At 52.5% G+C, this 23,562-nt stretch overlaps 1 protein-coding gene across 9 annotated transcripts in view; it reads left to right on the top strand.

Moving 5' to 3' along the window:
- TNFRSF13B (TNF receptor superfamily member 13B) overlaps positions 1–21,283 on the top strand; it is a 38,943-nt gene extending 17,660 nt beyond the window's left edge. Inside the window, exons 2-9 of one of the 9 annotated variants that reach the window (XR_002518015.2) lie at positions 1,944–2,081; positions 6,113–6,358; positions 13,774–13,959; positions 14,473–14,614; positions 19,176–19,351; positions 20,337–20,381; positions 20,938–21,043; positions 21,171–21,283. Coding sequence is in view for 6 of the 9 variants with exons in the window: in XM_031661835.1 (XP_031517695.1) it covers positions 1,944–2,081; positions 6,113–6,358; positions 13,774–13,959; positions 14,473–14,614; positions 19,176–19,320 (857 nt within the window). In the remaining 3 variants the exon portion in view is untranslated. Of the gene's footprint in view, positions 1–1,943; positions 2,082–6,112; positions 6,359–13,773; positions 13,960–14,472; positions 15,088–18,701; positions 18,783–19,175; positions 19,352–20,336; positions 20,382–20,937; positions 21,044–21,170 lie in introns of those variants that run through there. The other 8 variants (XR_004181451.1, XR_002518017.2, XM_031661835.1 and 5 more) reach the window with 8 other exon arrangements.
- Positions 21,284–23,562: the final 2,279 nt, after the last annotated feature.

Here is a 23,562-nt window from a genome sequence, read left to right as displayed (position 1 = left end):
TTGAAACAATGTCCTTTGTGCTGGCCCCTCAGTGGTCACAGGCGGTCATCAGCAATCAGAACCCACAACCCTAATATTTGGAGGACAAGGGTCCTTCTTGCTTATCCTGGCTCCAGCAAGCGGCACTGCTGTGGAATAGTAGCCACTACCATGTGATAGGCTGACATTCCTAAAATTTACCATCAAGCTCTCCCCTGGACAACTCCAGAGTTCCCAAATAGTGACTTCAGACAGTGGCTGGCAGCTCCGCAGTCGTTTAGCAGGAGGCACAGATTCCCAGAGCTTGCCACTCTACTGCTTTCCTCCATGTCACTCCTCACATCCCAGGATTGCTTTTGAGATGTCCTGACTTTGTAACTAACAGAGTTTTATGGGCAGCCTGCTTGTTCTCAAGAAGGTTTAAAAAAAAAAAAAAAAAAAAAAAAAGAACAAATACATGTCTTGCAAAATGCTTTTAAACATTTTTTTTTTTTTTTTTTTTTTTTTGAGACAGAGTCTCACTCTGTCACCCAGGCTGGAGCGCAGTGGCGCGATCTCGGCTTCCTGCAACCTCCGCCTCCTGGGTTCACGCCATTCTGCCTCAGTCTCCCGAGTAGCTGGGACTACAGGTGCCTGCTACCACACCCGGCTAATTTTTCATATTATTATTATTATTATTTTTAGTAAAGACAGAGTTTCACCGTGTTAGCCAGGATGGTCTTGATCTCCTGACGTCGTGATCCGCCCGCCTCGGCCTCCCAAAGTGCTGGGATTACAGGCATGAGCCACCTCGCCCGGCCGCTTTTAAACATTTTTAAGGAGAAGTTATTGGGGGAAGCAAATGTCACGAAATCAGGAAAGGATAGAGAAGGTGATGCTTGCACACAGCGGAAGACTCACAGTAACACAAAACCAGACACACAGAGAGCACCCACATGGATGAGTCTCAGGTACCACGTGGGGGGACAAAACCAGACATGGAAGTTCCAGAAGGGGCAATATTAGCCTATGGGGGTAACAACAGAACAGTAGCTGCCTCTAGGAGTGGGCATTGGGTGGGAGGGGACCCCAGGGAGTCTTCAGGGGTGCAGGAAATATTCTACATCTCAATGTGGGCTGTAATGACACAGGTGCATACATACATCAAATGTCACCAAGCTGTATTCTTCCACTTTTTGCACACTTTACACACACACACATCATTGTGGTTGTTTCATACTTTAGTTAAAAAAAGAAAATGGAAAGGAAATTGACATTTCTTGGTTCTTGCTGTGTGCTAGGCACTGACTTGGTCTGCTTTTAATTAATCATTCATTTCATGAGCACGTACTATGTCCGAAGTATTGTCTAGGTTCTGAGGACTCAGCAATTAACAAGAAAAATTAGGCACAGCCCCTGCCAGATGGTGCTCACAGTTAGTGTAGGAGCCAGCATCAAATAAGGAAAGTGGCCACAGCAACAAGTAAAGGGCTGTGCGAGTGAGTGGAAGAAGGACCGCGTCCTAGTCTGGGGGCGAGTCAGAAAGCCTTCCCTGGGAGATCAGGTTTAGACAGAGGTCTCAGTCTGAGAAGGAATAAGCCTGAGAAGGAATAAGCAGCTGAGGGGCAGGGGCTGGGGAGAAGGGCACGTCATGTGAGGGAATAGTATGTGCAAAGACCCCGTGGCAGGGAGAGGCATGGCACATTAAGGAGGGCAGGGATTAGGGCCCAGCATGGTACTGCTCATGTCAGAGAGCAGAGGTCCTGAAAACAACCATGTGCAGATGGGGAAACTGAGGCTGGAGAGGGGAGGTGGCTGCCCCGAGCCTCCAGCAAGTGCAGTGGGGGTTGTCTGCCCTGTCTGCTCCTGAGACAGAAAGGTTGTCTGTGGGAATGTGGGCAGGAGAGGCTGTCTGGGTTCCCGTCAGGGACAAGAAGCTGGGCTGTGGCCGCCTGCCAGGTGCCCTCACTCTCCTGGTCTCTCAGCTCCACAGGGCCTGTGGACAGGGGTGGCTATGAGATCCTGCCCCGAAGAGCAGTACTGGGATCCCCTGCTGGGCACCTGCATGTCCTGCAAAGCCATTTGCAATCATCAGAGCCAGCGCACCTGTGCAACCTTCTGCAGTGAGTTCTGGGGCCTGAGCCCAGGGGACAGTGCAATCACCCTCCTCCTTCCTCTCTGGAGCACCCTCTGGCCCCACAGTCAGGTGGCTGAGGAAAGGGTGGCAGGAGGAGATGTACAGTGCGGCACCTCTTACCCCTCCACCTTCCTGCTTTGGTCACACAACTTTCTTTCAGTGTCTCAAACATAGTACATTCTTTCCTGTCTGAGGTCCTTTGCACATGCTGTTCCCGTTGCCTGGAATGCATTCCCTCTATCATCTTCCCTCAGCTCCCTCCTACTCAACGTTCAGGTCTCAGCCCAAACATCAGGGGTCTCCTCTGATCACCCAGTAGAACTAGGCCCTCTCCTGTCACTGTCTGTTGTTACATTCTTTTGAAACTTTTTTTTTTTTTTTTTTTTGAGACGGAGTCTCGCGCTGTCGCCCAGGCTGGAGTGCAGTGGCCGGATCTCAGCTCACTGCAAGCTCCGCCTCCCGGGTTCACGCCATTCTCCGGCCTCAGCCTCCCGAGTAGCTGGGACTACAGGCGCTGCCACCTCGCCCGGCTATTTTTTGTATTTCTTAGTAGAGACGGGGTTTCACCGTGTTAGCCAGGATGGTCTCGATCTCCTGACCTCGTGATCCGCCCATCTCGGCCTCCCAAAGTGCTGGGATTACAGGCTTGAGCCACCGCGCCCGGCCGAAACTTTTTATTACAGAACTTATCACACATGTACATAGACAGGATAGCACAATGACGCCCTCTGCACCCATCACCAGCTTCACAAATTGTTTAAATTCTGCCTTGTACTTTCTCAACCAATTTTTTTGGCTAGTGAATTTTATTTAATTTAATTTATTTTTTATTTTTTATTTTTTTTGAGATGAAGTTTTGCTCTTTTTGCTCAGGCTGGAGTGCTATGGTTCGATCTCCGCTCACTGCAACCTCCGCCTCCCGGGTTCAAGTGATTCTCCCTCCTCAGCCTCCCAAGTAGCTGGGATTACAGGCATGTGCCACCATGCCCAGCTAATTTTGTATTTTTAGTGGAGATGGGGTTTCTCCATGTGACCTTAGGTGATCCACCCACCTCAGCCTCCCAAAGTGCTGGGATTACAGATGTGAGCCACTGCGCCCAGCCTGCCTTGTGTATTTTAAAGCACAGCCAAGATCTCATATAATTTTACCTGCAGATACTGGACCATGAAGACCTGTAAAACATAACCCAAATATCCTATCACTACCAGCAGTACTTTATTGACATCATCTAATACTCAGGCCATATTCAGTTTTCCCTGATTGTCTTGAAAACTATTCATTGCTTGCTGTTCTTTTTCATAACCTGTCCTTTTCCTTGATAGAACTTACCACGATTTGCTGTTTTGTTCTTTCGTGTGTATGTGTTTTATGTCTGACTCAACCACTAGGCTGAGAGCTCCCTGGGGGGAGGAACCATGTCTGACTTGAGCCTAACACAGTGCCTGACACATAGTAAGTCCTTCATGAATACTTGTTGAGGAGAACTCAGAGAGGATGAGTGACTTACCCAAGATCACCCAGTTTAAAACTGGAGATGTCATAGCGACATCCTGGTTTGAACCCAGGACTCCCACTCCTAAATCATGACTGAACCACTACCCATTAATGAATTAGAATATTCATTGGTTCATCCCACAAACATAGATGGAGTGCTCCAGCCCCATGGAAACAGGAATCTGGCGTGGCCCTTCAAAGACAGTGTCATCTAATGGGAGAAATGACTATGTGTCAAGGTAGAAAGCTGCAGTTGGGAGAGACCACTTTCAGCTGAAGGGCTGCAGGGTGGGGAGGTGTCCCTACAGGAAGCACCATCAGAGGCAGATTGTTAAGAGGCCACAGAATGGGGAAATCAGATGGATGTCTGGAAAAGAGGGCAGTATGCGCAGAGGTGCAGAGGTGGGAAACACAGTAGGGACGATCGAGTCCTGGGGTGGGGTGACGAGACAGGGTGTGAGGTCAGGCAGGGAGGGCCAGTGGTCTGGGGTGCTCAGGCACCACCTGCAACAGGAGAAGAGGTCACAGAAAGCCCCAAGGACACCAATGCTGGACTAACCCTATGTGACACAGAGTGGAGGTGTCAGTTTCTGTGCGGTTCAGGGGAGCCCTGGGCATAGGGCAGGGCCAGAACAGGGGAGGTCACTGGCCCCATGTGGGCCATCTGAGTTTTCCCCAAGGTCCCAATTCCGTGATCTTTTAGTTCCTTCCTTTACTCTGTCGAAGACACAAGAACGGGTGTGTGTTTGCTTTGTGAAGAGGCTCAAATGAATATTCTACTCAAGCCTTCCATTAAGTGAGCATTTAGTATGCGCCAGGCACTGTGTTGGGTCCTCCAACTCTGCCACCAGCCCTAAGAAGAAGTCAGTACTGTTATTTTCCCTATATTGGAAAAGAGGAAACTGAGGCATGGAAAGGCTAAGACCACACTGCCTGCAAGTGGTACAGCTGAGGATGACCCCAATTGAAATTTGGTTCTGAAATTTGGGTTCTTATCCACTATTCTGCACTGCCTCTGAAATGTGTCCTTAAAATATATGTGTGAGCCACAATTTCACATAAATACCTTATTCTAAAGACAAACGAAACTTGCCTTTTTCACGTAAAAACTTTCATGTAGAAATATTCTGAGGCTAGACAGGTGCGGTAGTTCATGCCGCCTGTAATCCCAGTACTTTGGGAGGCCGAGGCAGGCAGATCACCTGAGGTCAGGAGTTCACGACCAGCCTGGCCAACATGGCGAAACCCCATCTCTACTGAAACTACAAAAATTAGCCGGGTGTTGTGATGGTCGCCTGTAATCCCAGCTACTACTCAGGAGGCTGAGGCAAGAGAATTTCTTTTTTTTTTTTTTTTTTGAGATGGAGTCTCGCTCTGTCGCCCAAACCGGAGTGCAGTGGCGCAATCTCAGCTCACTGCAAGCTCCGCCTTTCGGATTCACGCCATTCTCCTGCCTCAGCCTCCCGAGTAGCTGGGACTACAGGCGCCCGCCACCTCGCCCAGCTAGTTTTTTGTATTTTTTTAGTAGAGACGGGGTTTCACCGGGTTAGCCAGGATGGTCTCGATCTCCTGACCTTGTGATCCGCCCGTCTCGGCCTCCCAAAGTGCTGGGATTACAGGCTTGAGCCACTGCGCCCGGCCAAGAGAATTTCTTGAACCTGGGAGGCAGAGGTTGCAGTGAGCTGAGATCGTGCCACTGCACTCCACTGGGCAGCAAGAGCGAAACTCCATCTCAATAAAAAAAAAAAATTAGAAAGAAATATTCTGAGGCTTTAGATAAGATAATTGATTGTTCCAAATAGATTTATTTATGCATTCAAAGTTGGGTCCACTGTGCTCTCTTAAGGCAAGTATGATTGGGCTTCAGTTTCCTTGGCTTCTGTGCCTTGGCACTGATACTTGTGTAAGCTGCTGTAATTCTTATTTAGTAGTAAGAGAGAAGAAACACTATTCATATGAACTTTTCCACCTTCCTTCCAGCCCCCTGCCCCAACTTGCCAAAGAGGATTCTGGCCTTTCCCCTTCATTCCTTATTGAAATATTTTGAAATACATTTGAAATAATTTGAAATATATTTGAAATATTTGAATATTTGAAATAATTTGAAATATTTGATAATCAAAATATTTGAAATAATTTGAAATACATTTCTCCTTGATGAGGCTTGAAAAATGCAAGTAAAGTTCTTATGTAACAATGTAATCTAGGTCTCAATTTTAAATGATAACTGAAAATCTTCATATGTTTAGAAACTAAGAAATGCACTTGTAAATAACCCATTGGTCAAAGAAGAAATAATAATGAAAAATAAGTACATTTTGAACTAGGTAGAGGAAAAATAATACACATCAAAATGCAACGCAGCTAAAATAGTACTTAGAGGACAAAGTACTTGCCTTACTCTGGAATTGCTTGCTGGAATTTTACCGTAATTTTTTTTTTAACTTTGATGTCTTTTGTGGTCAAACCTACAACTCCTGCTGGTCTGTTACCCAGCAGTATTACGCATTTCTGTCTCCCAGGGTCACTCAACTGCCGCAAGGAGCAAGGCAGGTTCTATGACCATCTCCTGAGGGACTGCATCAGCTGTGCCTCCATCTGTGGACAGCATCCTAAGCAATGCGCATACTTCTGTGAGAACAAGCTCAGGAGCCCAGTGAACCTCCCACCAGAGCTCAGGAGACAGCGGAGTGGAGAAGTTGAAAACAATTCAGACAACTCGGGAAGGTACCAAGGATCGGAGCACAGAGGCTCAGAAGCAAGTCCAGGTAAGCCACCCCAGGTGAATCTGTATGGTGTCACGCAGGGTCAGAAAGGGTAGGAGGCCTGATGCCAGGCCTAGAACAGGAGAGTCAACTATGCACAGGCAAATGGGCAGAAGCCAGGGAGATCATCCCAGGATTAAAAAAACAATGTACACAACATTGCCAGAAGTCTGTGGACAAGAAGAAAGCAGGAGAAAGGACCTGCCATGTGAGGAAGAGCCTTGTACTGAGGGCTGCTGAAGCTGTGCCAGTTCTCAAAGCACAAGCATGAGTAAGCAGCAGACCCACCTGTGTGAGCACCTGAGCAGAGCCACCACCTGCCCTCCACCAATGCTGCAGACTCCATTTATTTCTATTATTATTATTATTATTATTTTTTTTTTTTTGAGATGGAGTCTCACTCTGTCGCGCAGGCTGGAGTGCAGTGGCCGGATCTCAGCTCACTGCAAGCTCCGCCTCCCGGGTTTACGCCATTCTCCTGCCTCAGCCTCCCGAGTAGCTGGGACTACAGGCACCCACCACCTCGCCCGGCTAGTTTTTTGTATTTTTAGTAGAGACGGGGTTTCACTGTGTTAGCCAGGATGGTCTATTATTATTTTATTGATAATTTAACTTTTATTTTAGATCTGGGGGTACATGTATAGGTTTGTTACATGGGTGTGTTGCTTGATGCTGAGGTTTGGGGTACAAATGGTCTTGTCACCCGGGTGGTGAGCATAGCACCCAGTAGGTAGTTTTTCTTCCGTTACCCCCTCCCTACCTCCCCCTTCTAGTAGGCCCCAGTGTCTGTTGTTCCTGTCTTTATGTCCATCTGTATGCATTGCTTAACATTTCACTTTTAAGTGAGAACATGTGGTATTTTCTGTTTCTGCGTTAATTCACTTAGGATAATGGTCTCCGCTGCATGCATGTTGCTGCAAAAAGCATGATTTTTTTTCTCTTTGTGGCTGCATAGTATTTCATTGTGTATATGTACCACAGTTTCTTTATCCAATCCACCATTGATGGGCACCTAGATTGATTCCATGTCTTTGCTATTGTGAATAGTGCTGTGATGAACACATGTGTGTATGTGTCTTTTTGGCAGAATGGTGTATTTTCCTTTGGATATATACCCAGTAATGGGATGGCTGTGCTGAATGGTAACTCTGTTTTAAGTTCTCTGAGAAATCTCCAAACTGCTTTCTACAGTGGCTGAACTAATTTACATTCCACCAACAGTGTATAAGTGTTCCCTTTTCTCTGTAGCCTCACCATCATCTGTTGTTTTTTGACTTTCTAACAATAGCTATTCTTACTGGTGTGAGATGGTCCCTCATTGTGGTTTTCATTTGCATTTCTCTGATGATCAGTGATGTTGAGCATTTTTTCATGTTTGTTGGCTGCTTGCATGTCTTCTTTTGAAAAGTGTCTGTTCATGTCTTTTGCCCACTTTTTAATGTGGTTGTTGTTTGATTTTTGAATTGTTTAACTTCCTCATAGATTATGGATATTAAACCTTTGTTGGGTGCGCAGTTTGCAAACATTTTCTCCCATTCTGTAGGTTGCCTGTTTACACTGATAGTTTATTTTGCAGAGCAGAAGCTCTTTCGTTTGATTAGGTCCCACCTGTCAATTTTTGTTTTTGTTGCAATTGCTTTTGAGGACTTAGTCATAAATTCTTTCCCAGGGCCAACGTTCAGGATGGTATTTTCCAGGATTTCTCTAAGATTCTTATAATTTAGGGTCTTACATTTAAATCTCTAATTGCATCTTACATCTATGTTCCTCAGGGATATTGGCCTGTAGTTTTCTTTTTTTTCGTTGTCTTTGCCAGGTTTTGGTACCAGACTGAAGCTGGCTTTCCAGAATGAGTTAAAAGAATCCCTCCTTGATTTTTTGGAATAGTTGCAGTAAAATTTGTACCAACTCTTCTTTGTGCTTCTGGTAGAATCTGACTGTGAATCCATCAGATTCCATTTAGAGGCAAAAGAGGCTTCCTAAGAATGAGAAGGGAAAGGTGTTATTTAAAAAGTTTTTGTGGTTCATTAGCCATTGCCAGAGGGAAAAAAAATTGTACAAAGAAAAGGCTGGGCATGGTGACTCATACCTATAATCCTACCACTTTGGTAGGCAGAGGCAGGCGGATCACTTGTGGTCAGGAGTTCAAGACCAGCCTGATCAACAAGGGGAAACCCTAGCTCTACCAAAAATACAAAAATTAGCGGGATGTGGTGGTGCACAGCTGTAGTCCCAGCTACTTGGGAGGCTGAGGCAGGAGAAATGTTTGAACCCAAGAGGTGAAGGTTGCAGTGAGCCAAGATTGTGCCACTGCACTCCAGCCTGAGGGACAGAGTGAGACTGTGTCTCAAAATAAATAAATAAATAAATAAATAAATAAATAAATAAATAAATAAATTAAATAAAATAAAAATAATAAAAAATAAAGAAAGAAAATGAAAAAACTTATGGCTGGAGATGGCCACTTTGGACATGGGAAGAAGGGTCCTGTTGAGCTGGGCATCTGCTAAGTGCCAGACATCAGAAATGATCTAATTAGTCCTCCCAGCAACCACCTCTTGGTGCACCTGCCCTGCTCTGTGGCATCAGAAAGGACGGAAGAGGGATGCTGTGTGGATCCATAAACAGTAGTGATGGAGTTTGCCCTGCTCTCAGCCTGTCCTGGAGAGACAGCAAGCCTGTTCTCGAGGCTGATTGGTTCCTTTCCTTTGCAGTGACTTTCCTGTGATAACCTCATTTCCATGAGGCCAGTCCCCAGGGCCAAGGTCCCATGGGCAGAGCCTGTATGCCTGATGATGGAGGTTGCCCAGCACCCCGTTGTCCCTGCTTAGCCTGGCATCTCCTGCTCTCCTGCCAGTTAGCTGCTGCTGCCTAACAAGCCATCCCTGAATGTGGAGGTGTGGGCTTCCTCCAGAGTCAGGGATTTGGCTGGGCTCAGCTATGCCAGCCTGGCTCTGCTCCATGTGCCTCTCATCCCCATCCTGGGACCAGTGGGCTGCCCAGATGCATCCATCTCATGATGATACAGGACTGCAGCAGACAGGAGCACGCAGGCCTCTTGCCACCTAGGCTGGGAACTTGCATTTCATCACCACCACTGCATTTCTTTCCATTCACAGTGCCAGCAGATTCAGGAGAGGGGAAACAGACACCACCTCTTGGTGGAAGGAGCAAGCGGGGGGTGGGGGGAAACTTGTAGTCATGGTGAATTCAAGGCCATTTTTTATCTAGCACAGCCTCTTCTGAGGGGAAGTGCAGATTCACATGGAGGGGGTGTGGATACAGAGGGGCTGAAGAGCCCAGCCACCGATGCAAGTGGCCATGCCTGCCCCCCTGGTGTCTGGCCACCTGCATACCTTCCCTGCATCCAGTGATGCGTTTGAAACTTCCTGCAAACCTGGAACATTGCCCATCTCTGATGTAATAGATTTCCCTGTGGGTCATTCCTACCCACCTCACAGATCGAGAGAGAGTCTCAAATTTGGAGTGACTCGCTGACAGTCACTCAGCGAGTGCATGGCTGAGCTGGGATTTGAGCACAGTCTGGGGGTTCCAAAGTTTGTCCCCTCTGCAACAGCAAAATGACCCAAAGTAGTGTCCACAGGGCTATTGCTCCTTGGGGGTGAACTGTCGTCCCTGGGACAAGGTTAGCCACTTATTGTGTGTGACCATCAGCCAAGCCCCCTTCCCAGAGGCCACTAGGCAGAACCTTGGAGCCTCATCTTGGCTCCAGGGATGGAGCCCCAGGCTGTGAGCATTGGGGGCTGTGTGAGGACGTGTTGGTGCCAGTGGGGTCGGCATTACCACGCCTCACCCTGCATCAGTTGCCACACTTGTGCCATGGCGTGGCTTTTGGTGACTGTGTGACTGTCGCGGTGCACTGCCCTGCCCTGTATTTCTCCAGGGGCCCAGGGCTAAGGTCTATTCTGTTCTGACCTCCGATGCCTGCATGGGCTGGTGGGGCAGGAGGGGAGCTTGCTGTGGATTGCAAACAGGAAGTACAGAGCCACATGGCCAGGGGAGGGACCCAGAGGTGGACCTATTTAAGGGCAGGGAGCAGAGGACACCATGCGACCAAGTTGTCCAGCTGCACACGGTGGAAGGGCTGACCTGTTCTCTGCCCTCTTCATGGGCTCCCCGAAATCTGTTGTCCCCCATCTCCAGCCCTACCAGGCCCTGCCTCACCCTGACTCCAGGTTTCTCTTGCATCCCATTCAGAACTGCCCCTCCTTAGTTGAACCTGGAACTGTGGCAGGCTTGCTGTGCATGGGGAGCGGGGAGAATGAGGCAGTTCCTGTCCCAGACCCATGGAGTTTACCGTCTTGTGGAAGGCCAGGCAGTGGACAAGCCATGCAGATGACACATTCCTTTCAGTGCATGGGGGCCACGTAACCCAGCTGCAGGTGACACGGGGACAAGGAAGGTTTCCCGGAGGAGGAGCCTTTAGGGCAGGCTGGGGCGGGGGTGTGGAATATGGAGTCAAACCCCTAGTTATGTCCCTCACAAGCTGTGTGATCTGGAGCAAGCTACTGACCCTCTCTGAGCCTTAGTTCTGTGAAGCTGGAGTTGTTCACCTTCATAGAGTTGCTGTGAGGGTGATTTGGGAGAATACGTTTTTTGGGGAGCACGTGCTCTGTGCGCTGGAACTGCTCATTCAAAAAGCAACTATGTTGAAGCCACACGGTGGGGACAGGGTTCCAGGCAGAGGCAACAGCACATACAGGTGCTGCTAGGAGCAGCGAACTGGGCTGTTGGGAGGCTGTGAGGGGCTCTGTGCTGGAGACTGGGCTAAATCCCTTCCTCTCAGGCTTCCAGCCTGCAGGAGTGTGGTGGCCATTCCACAGAAGCAGGAGGGACCCCACCCCAGATCTGTTTGAAGGTAGAGACTGACCGCTCCACATGCTCACCAAGAGGGCACAGAAGGCCCTGCTGCTCACAAATGGGGCTTCGTGGGGAGAGCGGGGCAGGCTCCCAAGCTGGACTGAAAATGGCTTGAGATGTTGAGCAGGAGAGGAGTCTGGCGTGGGGTTCTGTTGCGACAACTCCAAGCCGATGCAAGGAGCTCCCTGCCCAGGCTCCGGGGCAGGTGCGTATGTAGTGTCTGCGTCTCCCTGAGGGGAACAGGTGGCCCAGGGAGCCTGCCCCCATGGATGGGGCTGCTCATCTGTCCAGCAGAGAAGGAGGAAAAGCACCAAGGGCAGGACCTTGTCCCCCAGTGTGGGGGCTGCAGAGGACTGAGCTGGGAAGAACAAGCATTCAGGGGTGGTTGGAGATGGCACCAGGAGGGACCAGATGCCAGATGACAGTGGGCCCCATGTGCCAGACTGGGAGGCCGATGTCTTGCTGGGGACAGGGGCAGCCATGGGACAAGGGGTCAGAGCACAGCTGTGGGAGAGCGCCCTGTTGCCTCTGGATGGTGGTGATGGCAGCAGGGGCCCTGTGAGAAGCTATTTCTGGCAATAATAGGAACCAGAGATGACAAGGACCTGGGAAGGGACAGAGGGACAGTGCATTGGCATGAGATTAGAACTGGAGGGAGAGGCCAGGCGCGGTGGCTCACGCCTGTAATCCCAGCACTTTGGGAGGCCGAGGTGGGTGGATCACGAGGTCAGGAGATCAAGACCATCCTGGCTAACAAGGTGAAACCCCGTCTCTATTAAAAATACAAAAAATGAGATGGGCATGGTGGTGGGCGCCTGTAGTCCCAGCAACTCGGGAGGCTGAGGCAGGAGAATGGTGTGAACCCAGGAGGCGGAGCTTGCAGTGAACCGAGATGGCGCCACTGCACTCCAGCCTGGGCGACAGGCAAGACTCTGTCTCAAAAAAAAAAAAAAAAAAAAAAAAAAAAAAAGAACTGGAAGTAGTCAGTCATGGAACTGCTCAGCCTCTCTGTCCTGCAGACATTGGGGGTGCCCGTGACCCCTTCTGGGAATAAGGTTCTGGAATGCATCAAAGCACATAAGGTTAGGAAAAAAACCCTAGTGCTGAAATCTAAATATTGAACAAATTGCGACATCAGAATTAACCTACGTGCATCTGGGCTACTTGTGCCTTGCTGTCCCCACCTAAATTGGTCATAATGACTCTGACCTCCCAGGGCTTTTGTGGGGCCTCAGTGACTTGGGGTTTGCTGAGCATTCAGAACCCTGCCCAGGACTGAAGGGGTTGTCACCCTGGCTGGGTGCGTTCTGTCCTAGGATAGGCTGTACTTCCTGGGGCTGCTATGACAGTGTGCACATGTTAGGTTCTTAAAACAACACAAACTGATCCTCTGTCTTCTGGTCTGGAGCCCTGAAGTCTGAGATCCAAGCAGCAGCAGAGCCCTGCTCCCTTTGAAAGCTCCAGGGTAGGATTCTTCCCTGCCTTCTCTGGCTTCTGGCGGCTGCCCCAGGCCTCCTGGGCTTGTGGCCTCATCACTCCCATCTCTGCCTCTTCCACATGGCTTCTTTCCCGTGCCTGTGTCTCCTCCCTTCTCTTCTTGTATAAGGACACTTGTCACTGGATCTGGACACTCGTCCCCAGATTCTTATCTTCATGTCGTGACCTTGTGTGGCTCTGTGGGGAGGCAGGGCTCAGCTGGGCGGGTCTTCTGCTGCTCTTGCTTGGGGTCTGTCATGCAGATGGTGCTGGGGATGGAGCTATTGGAGGCTGGACTCTGATGCTGGGATATTCAGGTCTTGCTTCTCCTCCAGCTGATCTCAGGGCCTGCCCCTCTCCACTGGGACTCTCCAGCTGGACTTCTTGAGTGGTGTCTCAGGCCCAAGGGAGCAAACACTGAGGCTGTCAGGTCTTCTTGAGGCGGAGGCCCAGAGTGGCACAGCCTTGCCCCCATGGCACTCTCCTGGATAGAATGAGGCCCAGCCCAGCCCAGATGGTCCACACGATGTCAGGTGACCATGCTGTAGGCATGGTCTCTGAACACTTGCATGGTTTCTGAACAGTTGGATTTCAGAATCTCATGTTGAAATGTTTGAAATATGCACAAATGTTTTGTTTTCCTCCTTGAATCAATGCAGTTCATTTCCGCTTAGTAACAACTTGTAGCCCGGCATTCTGTCTGTGCTCTGAGGGCTGGCAGGGTCTCACCTGCTCATGCCTCCAGGGCACTGTTTGCATTTGATTCCAGAGGCAAGTAGGAGCAGGTAAGCTTTGGATATGTGGCACCAAGTTTGCAGGTCCTGGGGTCTTGTTTTCCTCCGTTAGGCCTCTTTGAGATCTGGGCACTGGACAGGAAGGACAGCCACTGACTGGTGGAGTGACACCAGCTCACCCCAAGTTCCCATCTCCCCCTGTAAATGTCAGAGTGACACTGATGACCCCTAAGAGTCCTGGCAGCTCTGTCACTTTATGAGATTCCTAAATCTAAGAGTGGGAAGAGGAGAAGGCACTGCAGAGAGGGGTCTCACGCTGTCTTGCAGCTCTCCCGGGGCTGAAACTGAGTGCGGATCAGCTGGCCCTGGTCTACAGCACGCTGGGGCTCTGCCTGTGTGCCGTCCTCTGCTGCTTCCTGGTGACAGTGGCCTGCTTCCTCAAGAAGAGGGGGGATCCCTGCTCCTGCCAGCCCCGCTCAAGGTCCTGTCAAAATCCGGCCAAGTCTTCCCAGGGTGAGTTCATGAAACTGGGGTCCTCGCCCTTCTCGATGCTTGGGTGACAAGCCTCGGGCCATCCCTCCGTCCTGTCACTGCCCCTGCTTCTAAGTGGAGAGGGCCAGGGCTCATCCCTGTTATTCGCTGTAGCTTGATAAAATCAATTTAAGACATCCTGGCAGGCAGATACCCAAGAGAGTGGCACCCAGGAAGGGTGGGTGTGGGGTGCCGGCCTTCAGGTTTGCCTGGGCCCAGGATTCTCAGGATGCGGGGCCTTTAGGGCTAAGCCCGGGAGGAGGTGTCCCTTTGGGGGGTGTGGCAGGCTTGGTGCTGGACTGAAGTGAGAGTCAAGATTTGCCTGCCCACCCCTGCCCAGGCACAGGTTCTGGTTGGCAACTGGGGGACACTGACACTGGCCTGGGTGATTGCCCTTAGCTCCTGGGTCGGAGAAGAGTGCAGCTGCCCACACCGTCACCCCTACCCTGGTGCAGGGCCAGGCCTGGCCCACACACTCCACTCTTGCCTCTGCAGATCACGCGATGGAAGCTGGCAGCCCTGTGGGCACATCCCCTGAGCCAGTGGAGACCTGCAGCTTCTGCTTCCCCGAGTGCAGGGCGCCCACCCAGGAGAGTGCAGTCATGCCTGGGACCCCCGACCCTACTTGTGCTGGAAGGTGGGGGTGCCACACCAGGACCACAGTCCTGCAGCCTTGCCCCCACATCCCAGACAGTGGTCTTGGCATTGTGTGTGTGCCTGCCCAGGAAGGGGGCCCAGGTGCATAAATGGGGGTCAGGGAGGGAAAGGAGGAGGGAGAGAGATGGAGAGAAGGGGAGAGAGAAAGAGAAGTGGGGAGAGGGGAGAGAGATGGGGAGAGAGATATGGGGAGAGAGAGACAGAGGAGGGAGAGAGGGAGAGAGGGAGACAGAGGGAGAGAGAGCAAGAGAGGCAGAGAGGCAGAGAGACAGAGGAGGCAGAGAGGGAGAGAGAGAGACAGAGCAGGAGGTCGGGACACTCTGAGTCCCAGTTCCCAGTGCAGCCATCACCTAACCACATGTGCAATAAAGTCCTTGTGCCTCCTGCTCACAGACCCTGAGAGCCCCTCCTCCTAGAGAATAAAACCTTTGGCGGCTGCCCTTCCTCACTGCATTGTGGTTGGGTCTTTGATGAACCAAGACGTCCTGTCTATCACCTTCCTGGGCACAAGGCTCCACTGAACCCTGCCCCCTCGGTTTGGGAGGACCTGTGATGCCCCCATCTCACCAGGCTCCCGAGGAAGCTTGTGACCTTGGGTTGAGCGCTAGGCAGCCGGGTACCCACTCGGGTTCTACTTCTCTCTCATTAAGAGAGAGAAAGAGACCAAAGAATGGTCTGCAGGGAGGGCGCCTGTGCAAACACCCAGGGAACCAGGGTCTTGAGCCGTCTTCATTTCCTTACAGACACACATTCCCTTCCATGCCTCCTTAGTGAGGGCATGAAGCACAGTGTGTGTGTATGTGCAGGTGTGTGTGTGCATATGGGTGTGCATGTATGTGTGTGCATGCATGTATATGTATGTCCATGTGTATGTCTGGGCATGTATTTAGGTACGTGTGTGTGTTGTGGGGGTGTGCAGTGGACACAAAAGGGAGGGCAGCTCTAGCTGAAAGCTGTGAGTCTCTGAAAAAAACATCGAGATTCCCTGGACCACAGCAAGAGAATGTTTTCATCTGCATCCACTTTTTGTTAGCATTTAAAGCTATATCTTGAGTAGCATGTAAACCTTAAGTAAACTATTCTTAGAAGCATTTTCACAGTAAGATAAATCCATGATAATGTACATTGAAATTATGCACCCTGCACCTCCCAAAATTATCTTGCAAACCTGCACCCACCAAAGGATCCCTTAGCGCACTTTGGGAAGTGTAGACAGGTAGCCTGGGGCTCCGTCTCTCATTCCATCTTTTCATCATCTATGGGCTAACAGGCTGCATTGGTTTGCTAGGGCTCCCTTAAAGTATCACAGACTGGGCAGCTTCAGCAACAGAATCTCACTGTCTCATAGTCCTGCAGGCTGTAGGTCCAAGATCAAAGTGTTGGCAGGGAAGGTCCTTTTCCAGGGTGGTCCAAGAAGGCTCTGTTCCAGGCCTCTCTCCTGTCATGTAGGTGGCCTTGCCTGTGTCTCCTCACTTCGTCTTCCCTCTGTGTGTCTCTGTCCACATTTCCTTTTCTTATAGTAAGGACACCAGTGGTTAGATTGGGTACCCCCTACTGACCTCATTTTTCATTTTAACTTATTTCTATAAGATGATGTCTCTAAATAAGATCACATTCTCAGGCACTGGGGCTAAGGACATCAACACAGGAATTTCAGGGGACAAATTCAACCCACCACACAGGCCCTCCCTGCGGCCACCTCTGCGTCATCTTTGTCTACAGGCAAGTTGGCATCTAAAAAGTGTCTGCCCAAGACATGCGTCTGGCCCATGGTACAGCCAGTCCTCACGGCCATGGGTGAGATCTGGGTGGCATTGTTTCCTCACCGCCATGCCTCACGCAGGCAGCTGCCTTCTTATAACAGGGTGGACACAAATCCCGGCACTGGTGCAGACACTTACTGGCTGTGGGTGAAGTAGCCCCACGTCAGTGTGCTGCAAAGATGCGGCTTAGAACGTTACGGCTTGTGTGAAAGATGCGCAGATTTCTATTCCTTCCCATCTGTGGTTTCAAGTTCTGCTCGTCTGAACCCAAGGGGCTCTGTAGGGTGCCTCTGGAACAGCCGGGGTGTTACGGGTGCTGAAAACACAAGGTACCCAGGCTCAACCCCAGCTCCAATCACACAAATAATCTTGTGGTGGTGTTTCTTTGGTCAGATTTTTAAATTGATCTTTTGTACTTTTTTTTTTAGAAACGGGTCCTTTGGTAGAAAGAACATCTGAAACTCTAAATACCTAAATACTGTCCATTCTATCCATGTATTGTTGGTCTTATCCCCAAAGTACATCATGATTCCAGCCACTTGTCATGATCGCTTTAATCTGAGCTCCCATCATTTTTCGCCTGGATTACTGTACCAGCCTCCCCGATGGCCTCCCCAATGCCACCTGGCTCCCTCCCCAGGGCTCAGCAAGATTTTTCTGCAAAGGACCTGGTAGTAAGCATCTTGGGCTTCGTGGACCCTGTGGTCTTTGTTGCACCTACTCAACAATTACTCAGCTCCCCCACTGCAGCCCCAAAGCAGTCACAGACAAGAAGTGAACACAGGGGAGGAACTGTGGCTCCAATAAAACTCTATTCACCACGACAGGAGGGGGACTGCATCTGGATTGTGGGCCATAGTTTACCAATCCCTGCCTGACTTCATGGCAACACTGACCTTCATATTTATGCTTCTTAAAAACATGTGTAAGCCAAGTGCAGTGGCTCATGCCTGTAATCCCAACACTTCCAGCTGAGACTGGAGGATTGCTTGGGGCCAGGAGGTCCAGACCAGCCTGGATAACACAGCAAGATTCCGTCTCTACAAGAAACCATTTCAAAAGCAGTCAGGCATGGGGGCCCACACATGTAGTCCCAGCTACTCAGGAGGCTGAGGTGGGAGGATCGCTTGAGCCTGGGAAGTCAAGGCTATAGTGAGCTGTGTTTGGGCCACTGCACTTCAGCCTGGGTAATGGAGCAAGACTCTCTGTGTCTCTCTGTGTGTGTATATATATATATAAAATACTGTGTGTGTAATGGTTGTCTACAAGATACACCTTTAATTAATCACAGTCAACCCGCAAATAACACGCATAGTGTAGGACCCTTATAACGCTACACTCCCAACTCTTCTCCCCACCCATCTTTTGTTTTCTTTCTTTCCACGGATTCTGTGACCATCTTCCTCTCCTCATTGACTCTGTGTGAGCGGGATTCCTGGTGGGGAAAGGTAGCTGGTGAGAAATGAGGTATCAAGAAACTAGCAAAGGGTCTTCTGGTTGTCTGGGGACAGTTTTTGTGTGGTCCGCAGCCTAGTCTCAAGGGTTCTGGGCCGGTCACCCTGCAGCCTTTGTGCTGTGTCTCTATATCCGGGCTCCAAGGGAAGGGCCCTGGGAGACCCAACAGAGCGGGATGCCTGGTCTGACAAACGTCCCCCCAATTCCTCTGGCTGTGTGGCTCAGGGATAGGCCCAGACAGTGTATCCAGGTGGTGCCAGGCCACCTCCCCACTCCCTTTGAGATGGGCCCAGAGGGTCTTGTGGGGTGAACATGAAGCTGGGCACCCAAAACCTGGGGCCCAGTGTCCCTCCCTGTGTCCCAGAGGAGGGCCCCTGACCTGAGAAGACCCCCAGTGGCTGGCCTATGGGTGCCAATGTGGGGAGGGGTGGCTCTGTGGACTGAGGGGGGTCATTGAAAGAAGACTTTGAGCACCATGGCTCAGAGACCTGGGCAGGAGAGGCCTGGTCAGCAGAGACTTGGACATTAGGACTTGGTCACAAAAAAATATGATCAGAAAGGACATGGCCATCAGAGACTTGGTCAGGGGGCCTGGTCATTGAGGGATTGTCAGTGAGGACCTGGTCATTGGGTGCTTGGTCAATGGGTCTTCTTGGTCAGTGAGGACCTGGTCAGTGGAGATCTGATTACTGGGGGCTTGGTCATCAAGAGCCTGATCAGTCAAGATCTGGTCAGTGAAGGCCTTGTGGGAGGGCATTGGTCAGCAGGGACCTTGTTGCGGGGGGCTTGGTCAGTGGGGGCCTAGTTAGTGGGGTCCTGGCCAGCTGGCCTCTGGGTGACCTCTTGCAGGGGTTTGTCCTTGGAACTAGCTTGCTGCCATCTGTAGTGGAGATCAGTCATGTCACCCCAGAGGGCTACTGGGAGAAGGAGGTGAGCAGATGTGTGGAATCCGGCCCTGTCACACAGACCTAGCACTTTACACCCTAGCTGAGTCCCCTGCTAAAGAGAGGGCCTGCCCTCTGCCCTCCACCCTCAATTCTCTGCCCCCCACCCACAGGACTGCCCCACCTAGGGAGGGCTTAGGTTGGGGAGCACCTGTGGACACTCTGATGCTGGCCACAGGCCCAGGGCCGGGGATGACAGTGACAAGGACCTGAGTGTGTACATGAATGGGGCCACCTGGCCTAGCCATAGAAGCAACACACCATATGCACACGTGTTCACCCACATACGTGTGCACGCTCACGTTCACAAATACACTGCATGCACACATGTTGATGCTTTGGGGGTGGAGGACGCTGACTCTGGGCCCTGCTGACCCAGGCGGGGGCCCGTTGTGATGGGTGCCGTGACCACGCAGTCACTGGTGCTGAGTCCCGGCCGCCTACCCGGCTGCCTTCTGTGTCTGGAGCTCTTGGAGACAAGACACACAGCGGTGTCTGGTTCTGCGCAGAGGAGGCTTTCCTGAGTGAGAGGCACAGCTGGATCAGCAGACTCAGGTGAGTGTGACCTGCTGTGTTCCCTCCCTGTTGACCTGGGACAGTCGCTACCTGGTGGGCGGTGCTGGCCTCAGGTCCCTGAGCACTCACCAGGTGCCCGTTCTGCACTGATGGTATAGATGTTTGTCTCGTTCGTCGTCACAGTAACTCTGGGGGGTAGGTGCTGTCCCCTAATGTACTCATTCCACAGGTGAGATCTAGGGTCAGAGAGGCAGTGACTGGCTCAGGGACCCAGATGTGACCTTGGGTGGTGCTCTTAGCCCTGCCCTGTGCTGTGCTTGACTAAAGCCCTGACCTCTGTGGCCTCCCTGCCCTGGATTCCAAATCTGCCCGGGGTTCCAGCCCCTGAAGGGGCAGAGTCTGGCCCTGGAAGAGCCACTGGGACAGAGCTCCTATGGGTGGGGTGGAGGGGGTGGTCTTCTGTCCAAGTCTGTGCCCTAAGCTGGGACCCCGCAGGAGGAGGTCTCACCAACTCAGACTTCACATGCAGTCACTGATGGCCATTGTGGGAACCACTGGACACATGGGGTCCCTTGTCTGGGAGTGGGGTGAAGAGCCCTCTGCCCTTGGGCAGTTGAGTAGGGGACTTTGAGCACTGCTGCTCTGGGACCTGGGCAGTGGGGACCTGGTCAGCAGAGTCCTGGCCAGGGAGGCGTGGTCAGTGGGGGCCTGGTCATCGAGAACATGGTCAGTGGGGGATTTGGTCGTCATGGGTCGGGTTAGTGGGGGCCTGGTCAGCAGAGACTTGGACACTGGGGCTTAGTGAAAGTATGATCAGTGGGGAAATAGTCAAGGGGCCTGCTCAGCAGGGCCTGGCTAGCAGAGGCCTGGCCAGCTGGCCGCTGGATGACCTCAGACAGAGGGTTTGTCCTTGGAGCCTCTTTGCCTCTATTCATAGTGGGGATGAGTCATGGCATCCCTGAGCACTCGCCAGGTGCAGGTTCTGCACTGACCTTGTGGACGGCCTTTTCCTTCATCCTCACAGCAACTCCGTGGGTGGATGCTGTTCCCAAATGTAGCCATTCCACAGGTGAGATGTCTAGAGTCAGAGAGGTAATGACTGACCCAGAGACCCAGATGTGACCCTGGGCTGTGCTCTCAGCCGTGCCCTGTGCCATGCTGGACTCAAGCCCTGACCTCTGCAGCCTCCCTCCCTTAGATCCCAGCCTCCCTCCCTTAGATTTCCCTGGGGTTCTTCATGGGGTGGAGGGGGTGATTCTCAGTCTAAGTCTGTGTCTGAAGCTGAGTCCCCACAGGAGGAGGTCTCACCAACTCAGACTTCAGGTGCGGTCACTGATGGTCCCCATGAGCCCCACTGGACACATGGGGTCCTTCATCTGGGAGTGGGGTGGGGAGCCCTCTGCCCTCAGGCAGTTGTGGAAAATGAAGGAGCTCTAGAGGGCTGCCTGGAGGGTGACGATTGTCTCTCCTGGTCAAAGGGGCTTGGGGACTGGAACCTTCTCTGTCTGATCCTCTGGAGACCTTGTCCTCCCTTTGTCCCAGGTATTCTCAAGGAGGATGGTCCCCCTGGGTGTTCTCTAGGACCAAGGCCCCAGAGTTCTGTTGTTTTTTTCTTGGTGATCCAGGAAAACGAAGCCCCCTCCTGTACTGACAGCTGGGAATTACGGAGTCCACCATCCTCCACCTCAGAGGGGGTTTCCACAAGCAAAGAGGCTGCTTTGGACTCAATAGGTCATTTTTTCCCCAAACTAAACACCCTCCTGCTTAGCTGGCGTTGTTCCTGAAGCGGCTTCACTGGCCAGAGTGAGTGAGAACTGGAGTAGAACGGAGCAGTCACCAGATGTCTTGCTTCCTACAGAAAACTGGGCATCTTCATGGTCCCAGAAGGATCCCAGGAGGCTGATCCTAAAGAGACGTCTGGTTCCTGACCCCAACTGCCTCCAGGTGCCCGGAACAGCCCATCGTGGACCCTTTACCCTCAGCAGGTGGACGCTGTTTGTCCTGCCAGGGCAGGTGTGTGCCTGTCTCAGAGCATTTGGGAACAATGGGCCTCTCCGTCCAGGTCTCCCTGTGTTCAAATCCTCAGGAAGGAGCCCACTCCTGGTCCAGGGCAGGGACTCTAGAGACTAGGGCAGGGGTGGAACCTCTTGTCTCAGGGAGCAACGGTGGAATGGGGCTTACCTGTCTGGCCAGCATTTGGGGGTCTGGTGGGAGCCGTTCAGGTGTGCTCTGGAGCTCTCGGGTGCGGCAGAGCCTTTGGATGACTTTGTCTTGCAGGATGGAGATGGATGAGGACCCGGATACCCTGCGCACCCAGGGGCAAGGCAACATCATCATTACTAAGTATGAGCAGGTACAGGTCAGGCCGCTCCCTTGAGGAAGGTGAGGCCTCAGTTCCTCTACTGGTCAGAGCCTGGTCAGAGGGTCCTGGGATCCCCAGGATCAGAGGGTGGAGATAGGCTGTCCATGCTCTCAGGACCCCAAGCCCCTCACCTTGCCCTTGTCTCCCTGGCCCTTGCTGGGTCACAGGGACGCTGAGCTGGGGCAGCAGTGGACATGGAGCATGAGCATGTTGACATCTGGAAATTCACCGGTCGCCTCTGGGTTATGTGGTGAGTCCTCTGTCCCCCCACCCACCAGTCTCACCTCAGGGATGGGTTTTGTTTTTAGAAAGGTCTCTCTGAGTTAGGGCAGGTTTCCCCGGCTCAGGCCAATCTCCTCTCTAGGGTCAGAACTCCTCCCTGCCTCTCCTACAGGTCCAGCCCGTGGTCAGGGTTAGGGCAGAGCCTCAAGGCCCATCTAGGGAGCTGGGGAGAGTGAGTGGGTCAGAGAGGGGCTGGGTCAGCCCCCGGGCTCTCAGCACTGAGGTCTCCACGTGAGCAGGAGAGGAGGGGGCAGCCTCAGGGTCTGGCCCTGTCCCCTTGGGGCCTGCCCTGGTGAGATCTGAGGGTGGTGGCCACAGGGCAAGGGGACACCTGGCCAGGTCTGTGGGCAGTTGTGTAGCAGGTCTCCAAGGGCTCAGGGGGCCCAGCTGAGGCATCCTATAGGGAGGGGCATGGGGACAGCAAGGGCTGTGACCCTGGGAGGCTAGGGGAGAAGAAGGGTAGGACCTGGCCTGGGCATCTCATAGTGAGGCCAGGGGAACAACACAGCGTGCAGCTGAAGGCCCCGGGAGTGGTGCTGGGATAGGACCTGGGTCTGGTAAGGGGAGCCCAGCCTGGAGCCGACCCCTCAGGACTCACAGGATGGAGAGAGGGAGGAGTCTGGGGCGGGGGGGGCGGGGTGAGCCCGTGAGACCTGCCACTTCTGGAAGGCACCTGAACCAAGATGGCCTAGGGTGGAGCTGATAGTCTGGGGAGGAAAACAGGTGGGGTGGTCAGGGAACAGTGGCTCACCTGGGACCCCTCAGTGAGGGGACTCGGTCAGTCCCCAAGGCTCTGCGTGGCCCTCCAGAGACTCTGCTTCCCGCTGGCTCAGTCAGCACTGTGCAGGGTGGATGGGGGGCTGAGTTGGGGTAGGTAGGACAGTAGGGGGAGGACAGGCAGGCATCCCACGTCCTGGTTTTTGCAGTGGTTGGGAGGAGGCTGAGGGCTGAAAGTCAATGACCCTGAGAGCTCACTGAGGCTGTAGGTGGGGTGGTGGGGCCAGCTCCACTGCCTGCAGGGCCCTTGGTCACCCTTGTCACCCCAGGCTTCTCCCCAGCAGCGCTGAGCAGCCCAGTTAGAGACCTGGGGGTCTCATGCCTAGGCTCTGACAGGAAGAGAGTCCGGGAAGGGCCAGGGTGGCTGGAGATAGGGTCACAGTCTCTGGGTCAGGCAGGATGGGCGACGATGGGGAACAGGCAGGGTCAGCGGCCAGGGCGCAGGCAGAGGCAGGTGCACGCTGGGAGGTCAGACCCTGCAAGGCCTGTGGGGAGTGTCGGGTGGGATGGGTTCCAGGTGCATCCTCAGGGCGCTGGGCAGCTCTCAGGCCAGGCTCCCTGGACTCTGGTGGGTGATGTGGTCACTCCCGAGGCACTGCTGTCAGTCAGGGCTCGGGCACCCACCCTAGGCGGCACCCATCCCGTCTCAGAACTGGACTTTCTCAGCTCCCGCAGAGGGTGTTGCGTCCAGCCCAGGAGGAGCAGTCCCACTGTGTGGGCCGAGGTACCCCACGGGCCCCAAGTGGCCCCTGCCAGGCCAGCCTCGAGCTCCCTCTTCTCCAGGGTCCTTGTGTCTCGTGGGCGTCAGCTCTACAGGGAGGCCCTTGCC

This window comes from Papio anubis, unplaced genomic scaffold (genome assembly GCF_008728515.1).
Source record: "Papio anubis isolate 15944 unplaced genomic scaffold, Panubis1.0 scaffold262, whole genome shotgun sequence".
NCBI classification, from domain to species: Eukaryota; Metazoa; Chordata; class Mammalia; order Primates; family Cercopithecidae; genus Papio; species Papio anubis.
The sequence above is the reverse complement of the archived record's forward strand: the minus strand, read 5'-3'. Positions and strand labels throughout refer to the sequence as shown.